General features: G+C 40.0%; 2 protein-coding genes across 4 annotated transcripts in view; one reads left to right on the top strand and one right to left on the bottom strand.

Annotated features, from left to right (window-relative positions):
- The window catches only part of ajm1 (apical junction component 1 homolog), a 32,219-nt gene extending 26,563 nt beyond the window's left edge, over nucleotides 1-5,656 (top strand). The window contains exon 2 of the mRNA XM_072372447.1: nucleotides 296-5,656. Within this exon, the coding sequence (XP_072228548.1) occupies nucleotides 350-3,625 (3,276 nt within the window). The 5' untranslated portion in view covers nucleotides 296-349 and the 3' untranslated portion in view covers nucleotides 3,626-5,656. The remainder of the gene's footprint in view (nucleotides 1-295) is intronic.
- A 10,326-nt stretch (nucleotides 5,657-15,982) lies between these two features.
- The window catches only part of mapkap1 (MAPK associated protein 1), a 30,848-nt gene continuing 27,238 nt past the window's right edge, over nucleotides 15,983-19,592 (bottom strand). For all 3 annotated transcript variants that reach the window (XM_072371406.1, XM_072371408.1, XM_072371407.1), the window contains 2 exons: nucleotides 18,524-18,621; nucleotides 15,983-16,533 (listed from right to left, as the gene is read on the bottom strand). In XM_072371406.1, coding sequence (XP_072227507.1) covers nucleotides 16,411-16,533; nucleotides 18,524-18,621 — 221 coding nt within the window. In that variant the 3' untranslated portion in view covers nucleotides 15,983-16,410. The remainder of the gene's footprint in view (nucleotides 16,534-18,523; nucleotides 18,622-19,592) is intronic.

The raw sequence follows: 19,592 nt of genomic DNA, 5'->3' as shown, positions 1-19,592 counted from the left end.
GGACACAACACCATTTGTAGTTGTCCCATGATAACTTAAAGAACTTCCATAAGATAAATATATATTTACTGCAATAGAACTTTTTCTTGACTAAATTGGCAGTACCAGTTTTTTTTCCCTACCCAATGTTGCCAAGTTGAATACTTTGCACTACTGAATATAAAACAAGCTTAATTTTGCTTAATGTTGCTGCCAAAGATTAACTCAAACTAACTTGCTCATAATTAATATATAAACAATGTCTTTTTCATTCATGGTTTGTTACTGACTTGAATTCTTTTCTTTGCTCCTCCAGGCAACATCAACATTAAAGAAACTTGATGGAGAAAACTAAAGGAATCCCTTTAAGATGACACGCACAGATCCGCCTGACATACTGGTATCAACTGTTCATCAAGATATAAAAGTTATTCCAATTACTTTACACTACAGGTCATTGCAATCCTCAAAACAATGTGATTCTATAAGTTACAGCACACTGGAGGACAGTAAGAACAAAGTCAGTAAGAGGCACTGCCGAACCTTTGACTATAAGTCACTGGAGCAACCAAGATCAGGCAAATACTTAATGGAATCCCCATACAGAAGGGTTGAAAGGCAGGCAGCCAACCCAGATGTTGCCTGGAATGTCTTGGGCCGCCAGCAGAAATATCGCTTTTCTGCTCCAGACATTTTCAGCCATAGAATAACTCCTCAATCAGCTGCAACAGATATGACCAGTGAGGTCATTGCCCCTGAACACAAAAGAAGGACCAGGTCAAAAAGTGCCCCTCGGGTCCAAACCAGCCTCACTCCTGTGTATTTTGAAGGTTCCTCATCTTCAGGGAGGAAAGGGAGAGAGTCCCAAAGAGCTCCGAAAGACTCTCGCTGGAGACCTGAAGTATCACCTCGCAGGGAGTCTTCCTATGCAGCAGCAAGAGCTCATATGCATGAAGTACATCCCATTAAGTTGCAGCCTCAAATCGGTGACAGCAGTAGATATTCACCTCACTATGCTTCAGATAAATTTGAAGATGGAGGTCTAGATAAACCACCAACTAGCCCTCATGTTAGGTGTCGAGTGGACATTAAGCCTGATGACGTAGCATTACATCATTCAGGACAGAAACAGAGTACAACTCAAATGGACATACCCTGGCAGAGACAGCACAGTATAGGAAGTAGGAGTCTTACCGTACCACGTCATTTCTCCTACTCTAGAACCCCAACTCCCACAGATTCATTGGGTACAGAGAGCAGGCAAGCTTATCAATATTCCCACAGCATGCCAAATAGTTACCTACAACACATGGAGCTTCCCTTGCAAAGAATGCCTTCTTCAGGTAATTATCATGGTAGGGAACGCCGAGCCCACTCCAGTCCTAATGTGCCAACCAAGTTTTTTTATGCAGATGATCCTGGGAGATATGTTACTACTGCTCCTCCACAATCAAGTTCTTATTTTCATGATGAAAGCTATATACCAGGACAAGCATATACTCCAAAAGTGCAATATGTGCAAGATCCAAGGACTCGAATGGTGCATGCTGTAGCCACAAGACCATATTATGCTGAGATGGAGACCTATCCGTATACTGTGCAGACAGGGTACACCAAACCCTATGCACCAAGTGAACCAGGGCCATACATTATTAGGACACCTCCAACAAGAATATTCTACGGCGATGATCCAAGATCATATCAAATTCAGACTGCTCCACCAAGATTTTACTATTCCAGTGACATGTATGCAATGCCTCCAGAGCACCATGTTCCAGCAAGGGCATACTATACTGAGGGCAGAAGACATGCAAGAGTCATTCAGCCACAAACAGATGACTGGTATGGGTCAGATGCATCTGGGTATTCAACCAATCCTGCCTCTTATGTATCTCAAGTCACTCCAACCAGAGTCCGACAAGAGCCTGTTCTAACTCCATGGTATGCCAGCCCATGTGTTGAACCTCAAAAAATTGGTACAGATTCCAAATCTTACTCAAAATCTTGGGACAATATTCTCAACTCACGTGTAGAAAGGGAACAACCTCTCCCTGTGCAGAGAGGTCAGAGCTATGATGATCTTCTTGATACCAGGAAGCCCTCCACAGCCACAGGTGACAGACCACAACCAGTAGTAGTCAATCTCTCTAGTTCGCCAAGACGCTACGCAGCCTTATCATTGTCTGATAACTCACTGATTGACAAAAGCCCTACAGAGACATCAAAGAGCACCACTAGCAAACTCTGGTTTGTCACTCCTGAGATAACGATCACTGATAATGACATCAGACCAGGGAATCTTAATAAGGTTGAAGGACGGTCTGCCAGTTGGGACATTCTTGACTCTAGAAGCACAGAGGATCCAGAAATGTCTCATGATTTTGAAAGGTCAACCAAAGAGAAGGCACATGACAATGCCACACTTCAGCAAAGCCTTGAACAGCTTGATGAGCTTCTAGCAGACCTTGTGACTGATTACAAGCCACCTAGTAGAAGGGCAAGTGAGGACATTCTGGATCAACTAAAGAAGTTAATTGATGAAGAGGAAGCCGTATCTTTGTCCAGAAAAAGCTCAAAGGCAGGTACAGAGGAACCACCTCCTCTGGACAAGCAGCCAAAATCAATCAGAATCAATCCTGATGCTTTTCATGATATGGATGGCTCAAGTGATGCAATGAAGAGTGCAGAAGAGTGCTCTCCAGATCAGAGCCCCGATGAGGATGATACAATGATGTGCTCTAATAACAAATGTCGAAGAACAGAGACCCTGTTCAATGCTTGTCTATACTTTAAGTCCTGCCACAGCTGTTACACCTACTACTGCTCTCGGAACTGTCGCAGAGAGGACTGGGACATTCATAAGGAAAGCTGCTTGTATGGAAGAATTGGAAGCACGTGTCGCCATATCATAAAACACTGCCGGGAGACTGTTGAAGTCCACAAAACTTTCTCCCGTATTGCCAAGGTCGGCTATCTCTCTCGAGGTAGGGGAGTTCTCTTTCTTGGTTTTCCAAACCCTGCATCATCCAGTAACTTCCTGCAGTATGGCTTGAATAGTTTACTTATGTCTCCTACATACCTGTCCCTCCGAGAGCTCGAAAGCTTCAAGGACAATCTTGGTGAATACTGTAAGGAGTTGCAGGAAGCTGGTAAAGAGTATGACCCAAATGAATGTTTCATCTTGAATGTATCTATTGCTGTCGGCGAGCAGTTGCCTGATGGGCCATCACCAAGGAACCAAGCTCCAACAGTTAGAAAATATGCAAAGGTTGCATTGGCTTCCTTTAGCCCAGAGAGAAAGGTTCACAAGAAGGAAAATGACATGGAAACACTTATCCTTACTCCACCCCCAGGAACAGCAGATATTGACAAAGAAGGAGAGGAGGGTCGGAAGGCTAGGGAAATCTGTTTTATCAATATACAGCGGGAGTTGAGGATCCGAGGAGTTTTCTTACGCCATGAATACCCACAGGTGTATCAGCAGCTCTGTGAGTTTGTGGAAAGTAACAGAAGGTTCACACCTACAACTATTTATCCAATTGATAAGAGGACTGGTAAACAGTTTATGTGCATGATTATGGCTGCCTCAGAGCCCAGGACATTAGACTGGGTTGGCACCCCACATCTCCTTGATGACATTATATAAATGCACCGTGCACTTTATATGTATGTATATCTATATATCTATAGATATACATACATATCGTTGCACATATATCTCTCCAGTTATAAAGATTTGTTGGTAGGTATTTTGTTATCAAAAATATTTATATTCATGTCTGCTTTGTCAGTATTAGCATTTTTTTTCCCGTCTGGAGCAGAAGAAGTACAATACATTAGGTATTTATTTTTGTTTTAAGTAAATTATTTATATCAACCCAAGTCAATTATCCATATCCCGGTTATGTACTGTTACAACTAATTCCCTTTGGCAGGGATGATCCAAACTGATTTTTTTTTTGGAATCTCTGCCTTTTTACACTATTGTCCACATCTGCGACAACAACATGACTATTTTCATAGGTGACTTTAATGGTTTATCATGCAGGAAATATGAAACATTATTTTCTTAGCTAAGCAAATACTTTCTATGCAAAGTTGTTTCATGAGTTAAGTATCACATTCCTGCAGATGGAGTAGCTTCTGTTGTATATCTATATATCATTATGTTGTACATCTGTAAAAAAAATGGTTGAAATTGAGATAAAAGGTTTTAGTGGCAGGGTGAATTCCCATCATAAGACAAATACCACAAACACAAATACAAATACAAGTACCATACTGAAAATGAATCTTATCCTCTCTCCTACTTGAATACTTTGGAGAAAAGCTCATATCAGAAGATCTTCAATTCTGCCTTGCAGAATTTCTGGAGTAATGCTGGACTTGAAAGTAACCTCCAGAATAGAAAATAAAATGGTGCCAGTGACAAGCGGCACTTTAGATGCCTGTATGGTTCAGTTTTAAACACTGTGAATAATGAGAGCTATCTTGTGAAAAAAAATCATGCAATTCCTTTTAACATAAAGGTTTATGAGTTGTCTTTTTGGATATATTTATGTATAAAACTATAGAGTTATTGTCCTTAGAACAAAATTAGCCAGATTTGGCACAGTAGCTATATTGTGGGCTACATAAATGTTTAATGAATGAATTAGTTGTGTATTTGTGCTGCATTAGGTTTATTACATGTATGATGTCTGTTTCGGTTTTAGCAAGTCAGTAATTACCTTGCTTATTGAGTTCAAAAGATTTTGAAAGTTATTACCGCTTAACCATGATGCCTCATTCTCTTTTTGTTCTTTTAGGTTTACTGTATTTCTTGACTTTATACCTGTAGCATCTTAAGTCTCAATTTTCCTGACAGCACATAATAACAGTTGAAGCTTACAGCTGAGTTTAACAAAGAAGAAAAAGAAAAGAAAAAAAATCCTTTCAGCAAAACTATATTGTACTTTGAAATACTGTTCCCTTTTATTTAAAAAAGGTTTGACTTAGCCTATCTGACACCTGACCGAGCCAGACTCACCAAGTTGTTCTCTTTTAGTGAAATTCCCTTGAAATATCAGCTTTCCTGAGAGTCTGTAATACAAACCATAATGAAACTTGAAGCATATATATTTGACAGTGAAAAGTTGGCTGGTTGCATGTGATTCTGCTTTTGCTGCTTTGATCTCATTTTAACATGACAATAATGATAATGTGCTTGATGAATGGGCTTGTGAAAGTGAAAATTATACTGTGTAAGAAAATATTTTTGTTTTTTTTCCCATTTTTGTTATCAAAGTTTAATTAACATGTCAAAGACAACGAATAAGAGACCTCACTAAAATGTCTAGAAAATCCTGTTATCTTGTATTTTTTTATACTTTCAACATACGTGTCTGTGTCTATTTATAAACCATGATGAATAAATGGAATGGGAACTGCTTTATGCTGTTTTTTCAAAGGGATATCAGTTTAGGCCAGACAGTCATGTTGTTGTTTTTTTGTTTTACCCAAAAAAATGGGATAAGAGAAAGTGAGGTTAGAATCAGGACAATGTCGTACAACCATGTTTCCAAAGAAGATCAACTATGGCTCGATATCTCCAATGTGACAATGTAATGTTTTTTTTTGTTTTAGCAGCGTTAGTGTTGATCAATGCAGCCATACATGCTATGGAGGTGCCAGTGAATTAAACAGAATACAGTTTTATGCAAATCATCACTAGAATCCTCGCTTTACTTGCAAGTAGTGCAAATATAATATTTTAAAACTTGAAGCAAGTAATCCCGTTTTTTGTTTTGTAGGGAATTCAAAGGAAATTCAAAATTCATATTGACAGAAACACTTCACCTCTCTCTTTGCCAGTGTCAATTAAATTAAATTAAGTTTTATTTATATAGCAACAAATTACAGCAAATGTCATCTCAAGGCACTTCAATGATACAATAAATTTCAAGCCAATTAGAGTCCAATTCACTGTAATCATAATCCAATGAAATCCAATTATCACCGCTTATGCGACAAGACAGGAGAATCTGCATTGTCTTATTTTAGAGGGTGCTAAAAATCAAGTTCTAGTTAGTTTTAAGGTAATATAAGGTTGTTCAAACCTCGTATTTTTCTAAACACCAAAAATAAAAAGTTCTTGGCTTATTCTAACCTAGTGGTGGGCCGTTAGGGCCTACTAGGCCTTCTCTGCTGGCCTAAAAATATCTGAATCACGGACTTATGTTAATTATATTTTATCCATGAATACTTATTAAATAATTCCAAATAGTCTGTCCGCTTCCTTTCATAGATTTTCCCTTGGTTGTGCTGATTCCAGACGTGTATTTTCATATAAAAGCATTTAACCAATCACATTAACCAATCACATTTCAGCCACCATTTGTTGCCAGGGTCAAAGAAATCTGCCCGGAGGCCTTCACCCTAGCATAAAATAAGTGTCAATCAACTGTTGCTTCAACCAATCAGATGCAACAGCTCTTTATATAGCATTTCTGCATAAAAATATGTTTTTTTACAGTCACAAAATAGTTATTGAGGGTGGCTTGATTCAGACGGAGCACTACTGAAGGCCAAGGTGTGAAATGCACGGCCCGCTACTGTTCTAACCAGAGAATGTCAAAATAAAAATGAAAAACAATCAACACAGAACAACAATTGCATTCAGAAAACAACAGGTTCCTTTGGTCAATAGTCCAATCTGTAAAGTATGTATGACAAAAAATTATCCATATGTATAACACCATGTGCACCTTCCCTTTATGAATCTCAATGAATATGAACTAAACAATTACAGCGCCTTTTGTCAAGCACAGCCTTGATGAAAATTTTTTGAATTTCATCAAAAGTTTTTTTTTCTTTTTTCCCATTTCACTTCACAAATTTGAGGGGTTTTTGTGGCTCTTTTGTATAAAATCCCCTAAGACAGTACTGTAAACATAATTTATTGATATTAATGTATAAAATGCACTTGATTTATCCACTCAAATCCATCCATTTTCCACACGTGTTTAATCTGTTGGTTGGGTTGCAGGGGGGCTGGAGTCTATCCTCATTGGGTGAGAGGTTGGGGCCATCACAGGGGCACACAGAGACAAACAACCATGTATGCTCACACTCACTCCTAAGGACAGTTTTTAGAGTCACCAATTAACCTAACATGCATGTTTTTGGATGGTGGGAGGAGAGAACCCATGCATACATGGGGAGAACATGCAAACTCCATGAAGAAAGGCCCCAGGTGGGGACTGAACCAGGAACCCTCTTGCTGTGAGGTGGCGGTGCTAACCACCTGGGGTCTTAATTCGATTGCAAGTAACCCGATCCGCTTCAATTTCTTGTCAGATTAAGGTGTCTACATGAACTGAGTAACTCAATCTTATTGTGATTTAGCCATTAATCTGATCTGATGGCCCGCATGTAACCGAGTGGTTTGGTCCAGTCTGGGCCACTGTGCAATTTTAGAGCCAGAATATTGATCTAACAAGCCCAACCCTGGAACCAGAGTCTGTGCAGTAGTAATTAGTGGCTGGACTCACCCATGCACTCATTTGAAACACAGCTGACAATTTGTTAAAAAAAATATAGCTCCAAATTACAACAAGTGTCATTTTAGGGCACTTTGCAGGGCAAATAAAAAAAACCATGAGGAATTATTTCTCAGATTCTTCCATTTCCCTGCTCTGAAGTTCAGCTCTGAGAGTTGGAACTGATCCTTTTTGTGGCTCAGTTCCTTCAGTCCAGCGTTGAACTGGACCAAGTTGTTAAAACAGTGGGATGAAAAGTGGCTGCTGCACATTCACAGTCTTTAGCTAACTCTGCTGGAACATTAGCCTCAGATATAGTTTATCCACTGGGCTCTTATATCCTCTGAGGCTGCTGCTGGATGGAAGATGCATGCTCCTCAGTACAGCTGACAGCAGAACATTTCCACCAGAAGGTGGCTTCATCCGTCCAGCAGGGTGGATGTGATTTGATGGGGCTCGGTGTGAACTTAAAAAGTGAAAAAGTGATTGGCTCCTTCAACAAAGGAACTTTTAAATAAAGGGAAACAAAAAAAAGTGTTTTGGGGAGTTTTTCAGTTGTTGGTGACTTCAGGCACCCAAATATTTGCTCTAAAGAACAGGAAAAAGTTTATTATTTATAAAGTAAATTATTCCATGATACGTAACCTTTAATGTGAATCCATTGTACACTGAAGAACACACTACAGTCTGGTACAAATCTGAGGGAAGGGTACACCCTGGACAGGTCACCAGTCCATCACAGGGCCACACAGAGACACACAACTATGCACACTCACTCCTAGGGACATTTTACAGACACCAATCAACCTAACATGCATGTTTTTGGACAGTGGGAAGAAGTTGGAGAGAACCATTTTTGAGAGAACCCACGCATACATGAGGAGAACATGCAAACTCCACACAGAAAGAACCACGCAGCTGGAACCCTCTTGCTGTAAGGAGACGGTGCTCACCACCACATCACCGTGCAGCCCCAGGTTAGTTAAAACTAGGTTAGTTATGTTTCAGTACACACACAAAAAAGTAAGTTGTCCATAATGATATGAAAGGCAGTTTGATGAGGTTTGCAAGTTGATGAGAAGTTCTAATGAGAATGACTAATAAACAGGAAATGGCAACACAGAGAACAGAGCTGGGCTGAGACAGACAGCGACAGCCAGAAAGAAGCAGAGTCTTGGGAAAGTTGCTCGTTCCTTCATCAGTATTATCAAATATGGAGCCCTTTCACATCAAGAATTGTACAAACGTAAAAACAGCAATCGCAGTGTTGAGAGAATAATGTGTTCGGTAGCTCTGAGTCTGGAAAGAACCTTCGGTCAGTTACAGGAGAGACACTGTTCAGATTCTGTGAGAGGTGGAAGAGTAAGTATCAGGGAGAAAACCTGACACTTGAAATGACAGCACAGGAAACAGAATTCTAATAAAAGTATTCATGCAACATGGTTCTCTTTAATGTTTGCTCTTAAAATATTTTTCTGTTTACTCTCCCCCCAATATTGACCTAGTGAGATGGACTGAGGCTGGGTGTTAAGCTGACACTGTATTTGGTAGTTGCCCATACCATTAAATGGTAAATGGACTATACTTATATAGGTCTTTTCTAGTCTAGTTAACCACTCAAAGCTCTTTTGCACTACAAGCCACAATCACCTGTTTTCACACACACACACACCATGTGTTAGTCTTTACAATGTTACAGGTTACATGGTGCTTTTTTTTAATCACACACGTTCACATTCACATCCAGGTTAGGAATGAGAAAGAACGAGATTGTGCAAGCGGCCGAAATGGGCTCTCTCCGCAGGGTGTCTGGGCTCTCCCTTAGAGATAGGGTGAGATCTGCATCGAGAGGAGCCAGATAAGGTGGTCCGGGAAGATGCAGGACATGTTGACACAAGAGACTATGTCTCTCGGTTGGCCTGGGAACTCCTCTGGGTCTCTCTGCTCAAGCTGCTGCCCCTGCAACCCGACCCCCGGAGAAGCGGCAGATGATGGATGGATGGACACACATTCACACACTGACAGACCCATTATGAAGAAAACATTAATTTCCACAGCATAATTTCTGGACTCTCTAGACAGCTGTTCCCCTACCCTTCTCCTTCACATTTCCAGCCAGGATAGTGTATCTCCAGCCCAGCGCAGGGGGCACAGAGCAAGCCCAGTGTGGGGGGCAAAGGCCCAGCATCGGGGGCACAGAGACACAGCCTCCCCTGAACCCAGAGATTAGGTGGAGGAGAGCTGAAAGTGTCCCTCACTGACTGAGAGGACACTTTTATTTATGTTTAGTTTTATTGGACTTTTGAGGCTTTTTACGTCTTTTCACTCTGATTTTAAAGAAGCTTGCAGTCAGGGCTCAATAATCTCCCAAGTGGCAGCATCTGTTGTCATCTTAAGTATTCTAAAATATTTCATTTTTTTGCTGTTGAGTTTTTTTTAAAGTATATTGAGAGTACTTTTAACTGTGAGGCTACACATCACAGTATGGCCTCAGAACTGCTCAGAGGTTAGTGATGAGCAGATAAATCTATTTCATTATTTTATGCCACATTGACAACTGCCTTTTACAGCTACCAGAGTTGCATGATGCAATTGTTCATCATAGGCTTGATATATCATTGTAAATGATGCTTTCTGCTGGTTAAATGCGTAGTTTGATTATCATCTGCTGTAACCCAATGACAACAGTAGAGTCAAAGGAAGACATTTATATCTCTAAATAAACAACAAAGTCTGTATCTGTAACATCCTACATTGGTGTTTTTCATTAAACACTAAGTATGCAGTTTGTTTGCAGCCTAAAAGAAGAATTCAAAATGGTGTTAAACTTTTCTAATACCAGGTGACGCTTATTTGATGTCTACATTTTTACTGGGGTGGCCAAGATGGGACACAAAGCTAGTGAGGGGTGGCCATGGCATGGTGAAGTTTAATGCCATATTTACAGCTGATACACAGCTGCGGTATATACATACATACATACGTGTGTTTGTGTATTTATGTATTATGCACATTAATTAATGTTCTTCTGTCAACTGTGTTAACTATGTGTAGGGATGTTTAGGACAGTTGTAATTGTATAACTGGAGTGACAAACAACTTGAATATGAGCCTCCATGGTAAATTCAAACTATCCAAGCATGACCTACCATCCTGTGCAGGGGGAGCTGACTGCTCTTCATCACTAATATTGCTGAACCTGGACTGCTGGCTTGTCTGGGCCTCACTGCTGCTGGTTGTAGCTGGGCTGGCTCAAACTGTTGTCTTTTTTTTTAAGAAGCTCTCAATATTTCTGCTTCTCTTCATATTCCCCTTATATCCCTGGGGGAAATGTAATTCAATTGATCAATCTATCTATCAATCAACCAGTCAATTCACTTTGAAGTAATAGCCTAAATTATGTGTATTTATAGTATCTACAAATCACTTTTAATAACGCAATTAACACATATTGCATCTCAAACATTTGTGGCATTTGAATGGAATTTACTCTTCTGTAAATTGCCTCTGCTTATTTAATCGTCTAAAAATATGTGAACTGTGAAGATGAGCTAATTGATACAATCCCTTAAATCACAGAGCACAGAGAAATAAACCACAGCTTGTTCTTGTGTTATAGCTATGCTAATGTTAAATCCTTAACTAAGTTTTTCACAACCCTGCGTGTTTTCCATGTTTCCCTGCTCCAGCACAACTGATTCTAATGAATGGGTCAGGTACGGTCTTTAAGCTCTGCAGAAGGCTGAGGACGATCCTTTCATTTAAAAAAATACGTGGTGCAAGCACGAAGATGCTTGCTATTGAAATGTATTATTTTTAAAGTCACCCTGAGCAGCACAAAAACACATAATTTAATCGTTGCAGGGAGCACGAATTAGAGAGTTTAATTTCATGACACTTTCACGAACTGCTGTGGGACTGGGTTGGATTTGGACATTGATGGAGTGGTACTGTTTGCGGTTGAGGAAAGGGAATGCGTCAGGTGAAGGTGCTTTTACGCGTATATGAGTCTATTGCTCCGATTATGTTTGGCAGTCCAGCCATGGCATGAAAGTCCCTCTTCTTTTGTACTGGTTGGACAGCGGTGGATGGGAATTTGATGTACCATGGGTGATAAACTGATGAGAGCTAGGGGAGTTCCTCAGGGGAGTGCACGACTCACAGAGGACTGGGACACACCTGATCTGTCTCCAATCTCCCTCTGAAAGGTTCCCTTGGCCAACAATCCAAGGGTGGATGTGTGGTGGAAATGGGCTTGATCAATGTGTTTCTCTCTGCAGTTGTGGCTCTAGCAAGCTGCATATTTTATTTTCAGCACAGTCCTTGGCAATCTAAATCGCGATGTCAGTCTGTCTGTCAGCCAGTCTGTCTCCGCAAGGATATGTACACGGTCTGGGAACACACCCAGATAGCAAAAAGACTCGCGCTGCCTTCACAAAGGGATACGGAAAATGGGTCCGCCTTGGAGTCCACTTACACACCGCGCCGGGTCCGACCCGGACCCGCACACAAAACAGACTCTAAGCAATGGAAAGTTGAAAAGACTTGAAGACACAGGATTGATCTTGGGATCTGGCTGGGAGTGGTACCACTTGATTTGTAGACAAAATCCTTTAAACGCCGCTTCCCTTTGGGAGCAAAGATCGATCATGTGTTGCACGAATGGTTCTTGCATGAGGCCCAATGTGTTTCCAAGTATATTTGACCCAAAACTTTGATAACTAGCTGTTGTAACATTTAGGGTTATAGACTATGTGCTTAAAATGTATTTATTTGACTGCTCTCATGGAACTATTAGCCAATTAAAAATGTGCATTTGTTTCTGAAGCCTTTCCGAACAATGAAAATACTTCCCTGTGAACATGGAGCATACACAGGCTTTCTAAGTAATGGTAGTAGAGGGTTTAAAAGGGATGATATTTGGTTCAGGTTACAAACTAGTTGTTAGATTAGAACAAGGACGTTAAAAAAAACAACAACATTTGATGCTAAGTTGCTTTTGATAAAAGTGTCTACCAAATACATAAAAATGAAAATAATGATTTTGTTGTCTGGGATATGAGGAAAAGAATTGTTGAAAAGAACCCTTTTTACAGACAATTTCGTTTGAAACTCTGAAAAACAAACTCTCAACAAAGCCATTAACCTTACTTCTAAGAACACAGCTTTGTATGCATTCATGTGTTTTTTGGGAAAGTGTCATAAGCTTCCTCATAATAAATGCATTGTGATAAGTACTCACAATGTTGGGCTTCCATTAGATAACATGAATACACTGTCCCACAATTCATTAGTTGTGTCTTCAGCTTTCTGTTTTGTGGCAAAAGACGAAAGATGTCTCAAGTTTACCAAACAAACTACCTGTAGATAGGTAGTTAGTGGTTCTATTTCTTTCTACCCTCAGACCACCCACAATTGCTGTCCTACTTTATACAAATGATAAGTCAAATACAAGTCATCAAAGTGGTATTGGCCTACATTCAGGTGGACAGAACCAAATATGGATATTTACATATATTGCTTCAGTTATTTCTGGCTTGTAAAATCTTACATTGGAACCTTTTCCTCAACATGATGGCATTTTCTTTTTGTCCCACGTGTTCGGTTGGGTTTCATTTGTATGCTTTTATAATGTAAAAACTAAGGTCATTTATGATGACAGAGATACATAGAAGTCACCACTGTAATACAACGGCGCCACCAGGTGGTGGCATCAGGTAACTGCTAGATATTTCAAATGATTTGCTCAAAGAATACATCAGATGACAGATGATGTTGGTGGAATGATTGGAACTGTTTTACAGATTAAATGATTGAAATGAGTCTTAAACTAAGCAGCTTTCACGGACTTTATATGTTTTATATGAACAAACTGAGCAGCAGGTTGTCAGTTTCTACCTCAAGATTCATAAACTTTAGTTCAGGATGATTATTCCCAGTTATTGCTCTTATTAGAGGAGGAACTGATCAGACCAACACCAGTGACAACAAACAGAAAGCTTTTATTGAGAACTGTAACAACCTTAATACGAGAAACAGTGCTATTAAAACAGAGAGGAAGTGGAGTCCACGTGTTAATGTGCATGAATGTGTCAAAAGGCTGTTCAAACAGCCCCCAGAGGCTTTATTCCTCAGCTCGTCCTGCGTCGAGCACGAGATACACGAACGGGAAGCACTGCACAACTCGTTATGTACGTGGCTGTATCCAAATCAACTCTTTAACCATAGAAGTTTAATCTACGATGGCACCTTCCCTGTGGGTCCGGCTCCTCGGCTCCGTGCACCGGGCATGGTTTCATTTTTAAGAACTAGAAATCGTGGACGCCCTGTGATACATTTCAGACAAGGACAGGGCAACAATGTTATTTAGAAAGAGCTAAAGACCTGAGACGCCTTTCGACACAAAGCTCTCTTGCACTGTACCAGATGTAGATGGAAGTCAAATAACCGTTTAGCTCACGCGCTGCTCTCCGTGCGGCCCAAAGAGTTGCACTCACAAGTATGAGACGCAGTCAGAGTGCGGCAGCACATGGATAGTGTAGTGGTATGATTGCCACCTTCCATGTGGGAGGCTAGAGTTCAAATCCTCTGTATGAAAGGGTCCAGTAGGGGTCCTTAGGCAAGACCCCCTTACCCTACCTGTAAGCTTTGGATAAAAGCGTCTGCTAAATGCATTAACATTAACACATGATGCAAACTACCCAGGAAGAGACGCACTGAGCTGCAGCACGTCCACCACCTGCCATGTCCACTACACTGTGGGCAGTTAATCGTCTCATCTGCTTGTGAGTAAGTCGGATAACAAATCAGTGCTTAACATATAAATATATGTTACTGGTAGATGTTCTATATAAAACTATGGGCCCTGATCACACAGACAGGTTGCCCCACTTAACAGATCATTTGGGATTCAAATGTTCTGTTTAAAAAAGAACAAAGTGTTGCTCTGAAGTTGATTTCAGCAGAGCTCCTTTTTCTGTGACTTTCAGTTCAAAGTTTCAGTGGAAACTCTTTACGTTCCAAGAGAAAAAAAAAACGCGATCTTGCTAACAAACTAACTTCCAAGACATTGCTTCTTTGTCATTGTTAACTTTCTGCTCTACACAGCTCTTGGCCTTTTTCTTGGTGTGGACGTGTCCACGTACTCCCACGTTGGTAAAGCCCAGGTCGTTCCTTTCTGGTCAGCTGTGGGGGTCCGGGTTATTTCATCAGAGGATCTGCATGGAATTGAACCAGTCCTGTACACATATGTTTATGTATTTCGATTTTATCCAAAGCGACGGGTAGAGTAAGGGGGTTTGGACGCAGTGCTCCGTCACGGATATCAGACAAATGGTCAAACATTGTTTGGTGATGGTTGCCTAAATATAGTCCTGTTCTTTATAAGCCACCATGCACCTGTGATCAAGAGGCAGTGAAATGACTCCTTACTCAGCCTGAAGTAGACCTGGAGGAGCTCCTGGATGAGCCTAAACTCTCCACTCCTGGCTTGCCATGAGGAGATCATGAGCCCACACCCTCTTAGCTGCTGCCAGTCTCCCCACCCTCAGTAAAAGTAATGGCAGGACTTTCCTCTGGAGGCTACACAGACAACATCCTGCATCCCCCCCCAGCCTCAGCACATACTGCATCCTGTGAAAGCTCATGTAAGTGACAATTGATACGTTTAAAAACCTTTTATTACAAAATGTTAAAACGCTCCTTTATTTATTTTGTAGCAGTTATGTCACAGTCAATAGCAATTTGTTAATCAGTCAGTTTTTGGCCTCTGTGCTGGGTTGAGCACATTAATCTTTATTGGATCTTTATTTTGAACTTTTAAATTAAGTTACTGCCTTCTGAAGATTGATTTAGCATCAAGCTTATTGCCTTTCTGCACACTATATAACACTATTATAACCACTGTAGATCAATCTACATATGCTGCAGGTTGTTTTCACACATGCACTGAAGTCCAGACATTTTTCAGACATGTTCCACAGAGGTCGTTTGTGAGTTTACCCGGTGAGCTTTCGAGTAAAATCCTGTAGAAAATGAGCATATTAATGCTTTACATTTCTGCTGACTAGTCTGTGGAACGGATGTCTACATGAAAACATTTATCTGGGAGCCAAACGGGTCAGTCGGAATACATCATGAACACAAAACTGCAATTTTATGCATATTTTCCAGAGATTCTCTGGTGTGAAAACTCTTAAATTGTTCAGTTAAAGCACTGCTTTGCAGATTGATAGGGTACCTCATTCAAAAACTAAACAGTTCCGGACCAAATCATGCCTTCTCTTTATACTAGTGTACTAGATTAAGTTACTTTAACTAAATTGTCAATAGAGTGAAGATCATTAAAGGTAGAAATGTCTTTAAAAAAATAATCAAATCTGACTAATTGCATCATCATTTAATTTCCTGAATAATAAAAATGTCTATTTACATTAAAAATGAGAAGTTTGCAATCTCTTAAAGAAGGAAAACAGAAGCAGAGATTAATTGTGTATCTGTGATTTGTTTGTTGGGTACATCCACCACTTGTTGAAGCTGTGCAAATCCATCTTGGAGGATGGGGCTTAAATACAGAAGCAGTGAATGCACAAAAAAGCTGACTGCAGCAGTACAGTCATATGCTGAACAATTCTGTAAGTCTTTCAGCTCTACGAAAAGAATAACCTTTACTTTTCCTCTAGAATCTTTTCCCCTGTGGACTTTCAGAGGTTTCGACTTTGCCCGGTTAAAGCAGAGAACTTCCCTCCTGGTCCTGCAGTGTTCTGCCAGCTGTTCTCCTGTCTCATCTTTGATATGACATTTCTGTCAGTCACCACCTCTAGGAGCATGAGATTCTAGCCTGATAAGGCCTCATGTATGCATCTGTGCATTTACACACAGACAGACAAGTGGCAGAGCAGTTTCAGTCTGTTTACTGGCCAGTCTTCTTCTCCTTCTGGAAACTGAAGCTGGTACGGCGGCTAAGTTTCCGTTGCTTTTGGGCATAGTAATCAGCCCGAGAGGTGCTGGCCCGGGACTCCAGAATGTAGTTCACCTGCAAACAAACCAAAAGGAAAAACCCGTTTCATTCATGTAATGCTTTTAAATGTTCGTGAGACGCATCCACTTGTATCCTCAGACATTAGGCAGGTCTTTAACAGTAAAGTAACAATAATGTGATTAAAGTGTTGGTTTACACCCCTACAGCTTTATAGGGGTATAAATATTAATAACATAACACAGTGCAAGTTCATATCCTTCATATTTTGAATATATAACATTACATTATTCATACATTTAGATTCAGTTTTAACAAAGTTTAACAGTATCTGTCCATACTTCTTTATTATCCACAAGTACTGACTGATCTCAAAGGTTATGTGACTTTCAATAATTAAGTTCAAGAACACACATTTGAAAGCTTTAAGGCCACCTGACCTGAAAACTAATAAGAGAAATAATTAATCACATATTATTTAATAAGACAATATGTTACTTGTCAGTCATTAGCAGTTCTCCACAATGATGGACAAAACACTACAGAAACAGTGAACATCTTCATCTGGGATTTATGACCGACTGAAACCAAGAACACCAACATTGTGTCTCAGTGAGAAGGTAGTGGCGTTAAACATTGAATCCCCCAAGCACCGTGTGCGTGGAGTGCATATATATCATATGAGGTGCAGTGTGTGAATGGGTGAAAGAGAACCACTTTGTAGATAAAACAAGGTTAAAAGCTTTGTATGAGTGCAAACCATTTCTAAGCTGAGAAATACAACATAGTCAACATAGGTTGGTGGCTGATGTTGATGTGTTCATGGTTTTCACATTATGTATAATCTGCAACATTCAAGTAGGAGCACCACATAAAATTTACTGTTAACAACAACGTTTTATTAAAAGGAGCTCAGCCAATTTAGTATCACTCTCCCAAGGAAGTTCGTCACGGAAGGGAAAAAAAGAAATTGCGAAAAGTGGGGATTCTTCATTAAGAAAATAAAACTAACACTTCACTCGCTTTCCCATGAGAAATAGCGTGAGGTCTTCAAAATTCAGTGGGCACCACAGCTGAGCCTTCACCTCAGCCATCACCGCCAAGAAAAGAAATCACCACGGAAAAAAGCACCAGTACGATGAATTGAAAGGGTTTAACAACGGAAATTCTTTAATTAAAGATGACAAGGATGTAAACGAATAGACCATAACATCAATAACATTCTCCGCAACAAGAAACATTCTCAACATTAACTTCAGAAAACTGGGGACCACTTAGGCTACATAGTTGAAATTACTGTTGCCTTGAAAAAGGCGATGCTATCAAGCTAGCCACAACGTCACTCTCGTCTTCCACCATTTAACGCTGTCTCTCAACCGCTCACAACACTCTGCCGAGAGTCCGAAGTTCGGACTCCACCAAGGCCTACATCTTTTGTTTTTTTTTGCCCCGCCCACTTGAAATCAAACCGTGATTGGTCAGTTTGCCCCTCCATTTTCCAAACCAAAACACATAGCTTGGCCTTCCCCGGGATTCGTCAAGTCCTAACCAATTAATGAGCCAGCTAACCAGGCCTTGATAGAGACGGACGATTCTGGTTGGATAACATGTTTTCAGGACAGTAACCCTTTCATTGCTGATATGAACTTGACAGTAAACATAACCTTATAACATAGATGAGAGAAAATCTATCAAATGTATTGTATTAAATACATATAGAGATAGAAAAAAAAATATATATACACATATATTATTTTTTATTTAATACTCTTAAATTTTTTTAGGCCTTCTCTGAAGGCGTAGAAGGTCCTGGAGGTTGCCCACTGTCAAAATTCAACCATAACCATGGTGACATCACTTTGCTTTTTTCACAAATATGACACACATCATCTAAAGCACCAGGATTCACAACGTACAAACCATATACTCCATGCAGCTTTATTTACATACGGTACTATACTATACAAAAAATAGAAAATTGTCCCACCATCTATTTTTTCCTTGGAAAAAGAGGCAGGGTACAGCCCAACATGCAGAGGAAACTCACCTTGAGCACAATTTCATTGACAGTAGCAGCATCAGACTCAAAGTAGAGTGGCTTATAGTCATGGTTGCTGAGATAAGTGATCTTAAATATCGCATGACCTGTAAGACAATCAAAAAGCATGTTCAATGAGAGAGAATGAAAAGAAATCCCTCGCAGACCCTGTACCAGTTTACACATTCTTTCTGCGATACACTAATCTCTTTAAAAAAAACTGAATAAATTCAAAGGACAAGTCGCCAACTGCTTTGTAACTGACACAGTAAAATCTAAGGATTATCATGAGAGAAATGTGCCTTAATGAACCCATATATCTGATGAAAGGAATAGTCATACAACAATATTTATGTCATCCCTGCTTCTAAGATCCAGATTAAAACACAGAGGGGGACTGAACTTTGCAGTGGTATTTCCAAAGTCTCTTCTCCATGGCTTCTGACTCAAGGAGAGTAAAATGCCTAAACTGATCATTTGTTTTACTTTAACCTCTTTTTATTTTCATTAATTCTGCTTTTTATCATTTTCTTCATTGTGGTAAACTCTCATTGTTTGAAATGATCTACATATGTAAGCTCAACACTGACCTTGATACAACAGAGCTGGGTAAACACTTTACATGCAAGTAAGACTTCCCAGCCAAATCATACCAATGAATATGTTAATGGGCTGGCATTAGATAACATAATGATATGATAATATGAGTGGCATTATAATAAAGATCAAAGCGCTCATCATAGCACTCCCATCCTGTTACAATGCAGCGTTCGGACACCACAAAGAGTGAATGTTAAAAATCTTTTGGTAAAGAATCTCCAGTGAAAAGCAGCGTGGTTGAATGTTTTGTGAGGCGACCTCTGTCTAATGGATCCATATCCATTTCACGTTCCATATACTGCTGCTTAAAGTTTCATTCCGATGCCAGAAATGTATGCCAATCATGTTTTTGTTTTGTTTGAGTCAGAGGAGCTGTTTCAAGCACTGCAACTTGAAAGCTAAGACATAAGTCATGTATGCACAATATGTTTTCCTCTTTATATCCTGTTTAACTCAATATACCATCTGTACTTATTAA

This window comes from Leuresthes tenuis, unplaced genomic scaffold, assembly GCF_036924035.1.
Source record: "Leuresthes tenuis unplaced genomic scaffold, fLeuTen1.0.hap1 SCAF_19, whole genome shotgun sequence".
In the NCBI taxonomy this organism is placed as follows: domain Eukaryota; kingdom Metazoa; phylum Chordata; class Actinopteri; order Atheriniformes; family Atherinopsidae; genus Leuresthes; species Leuresthes tenuis.
This window is presented reverse-complemented; position numbering and strand designations above follow the sequence as displayed.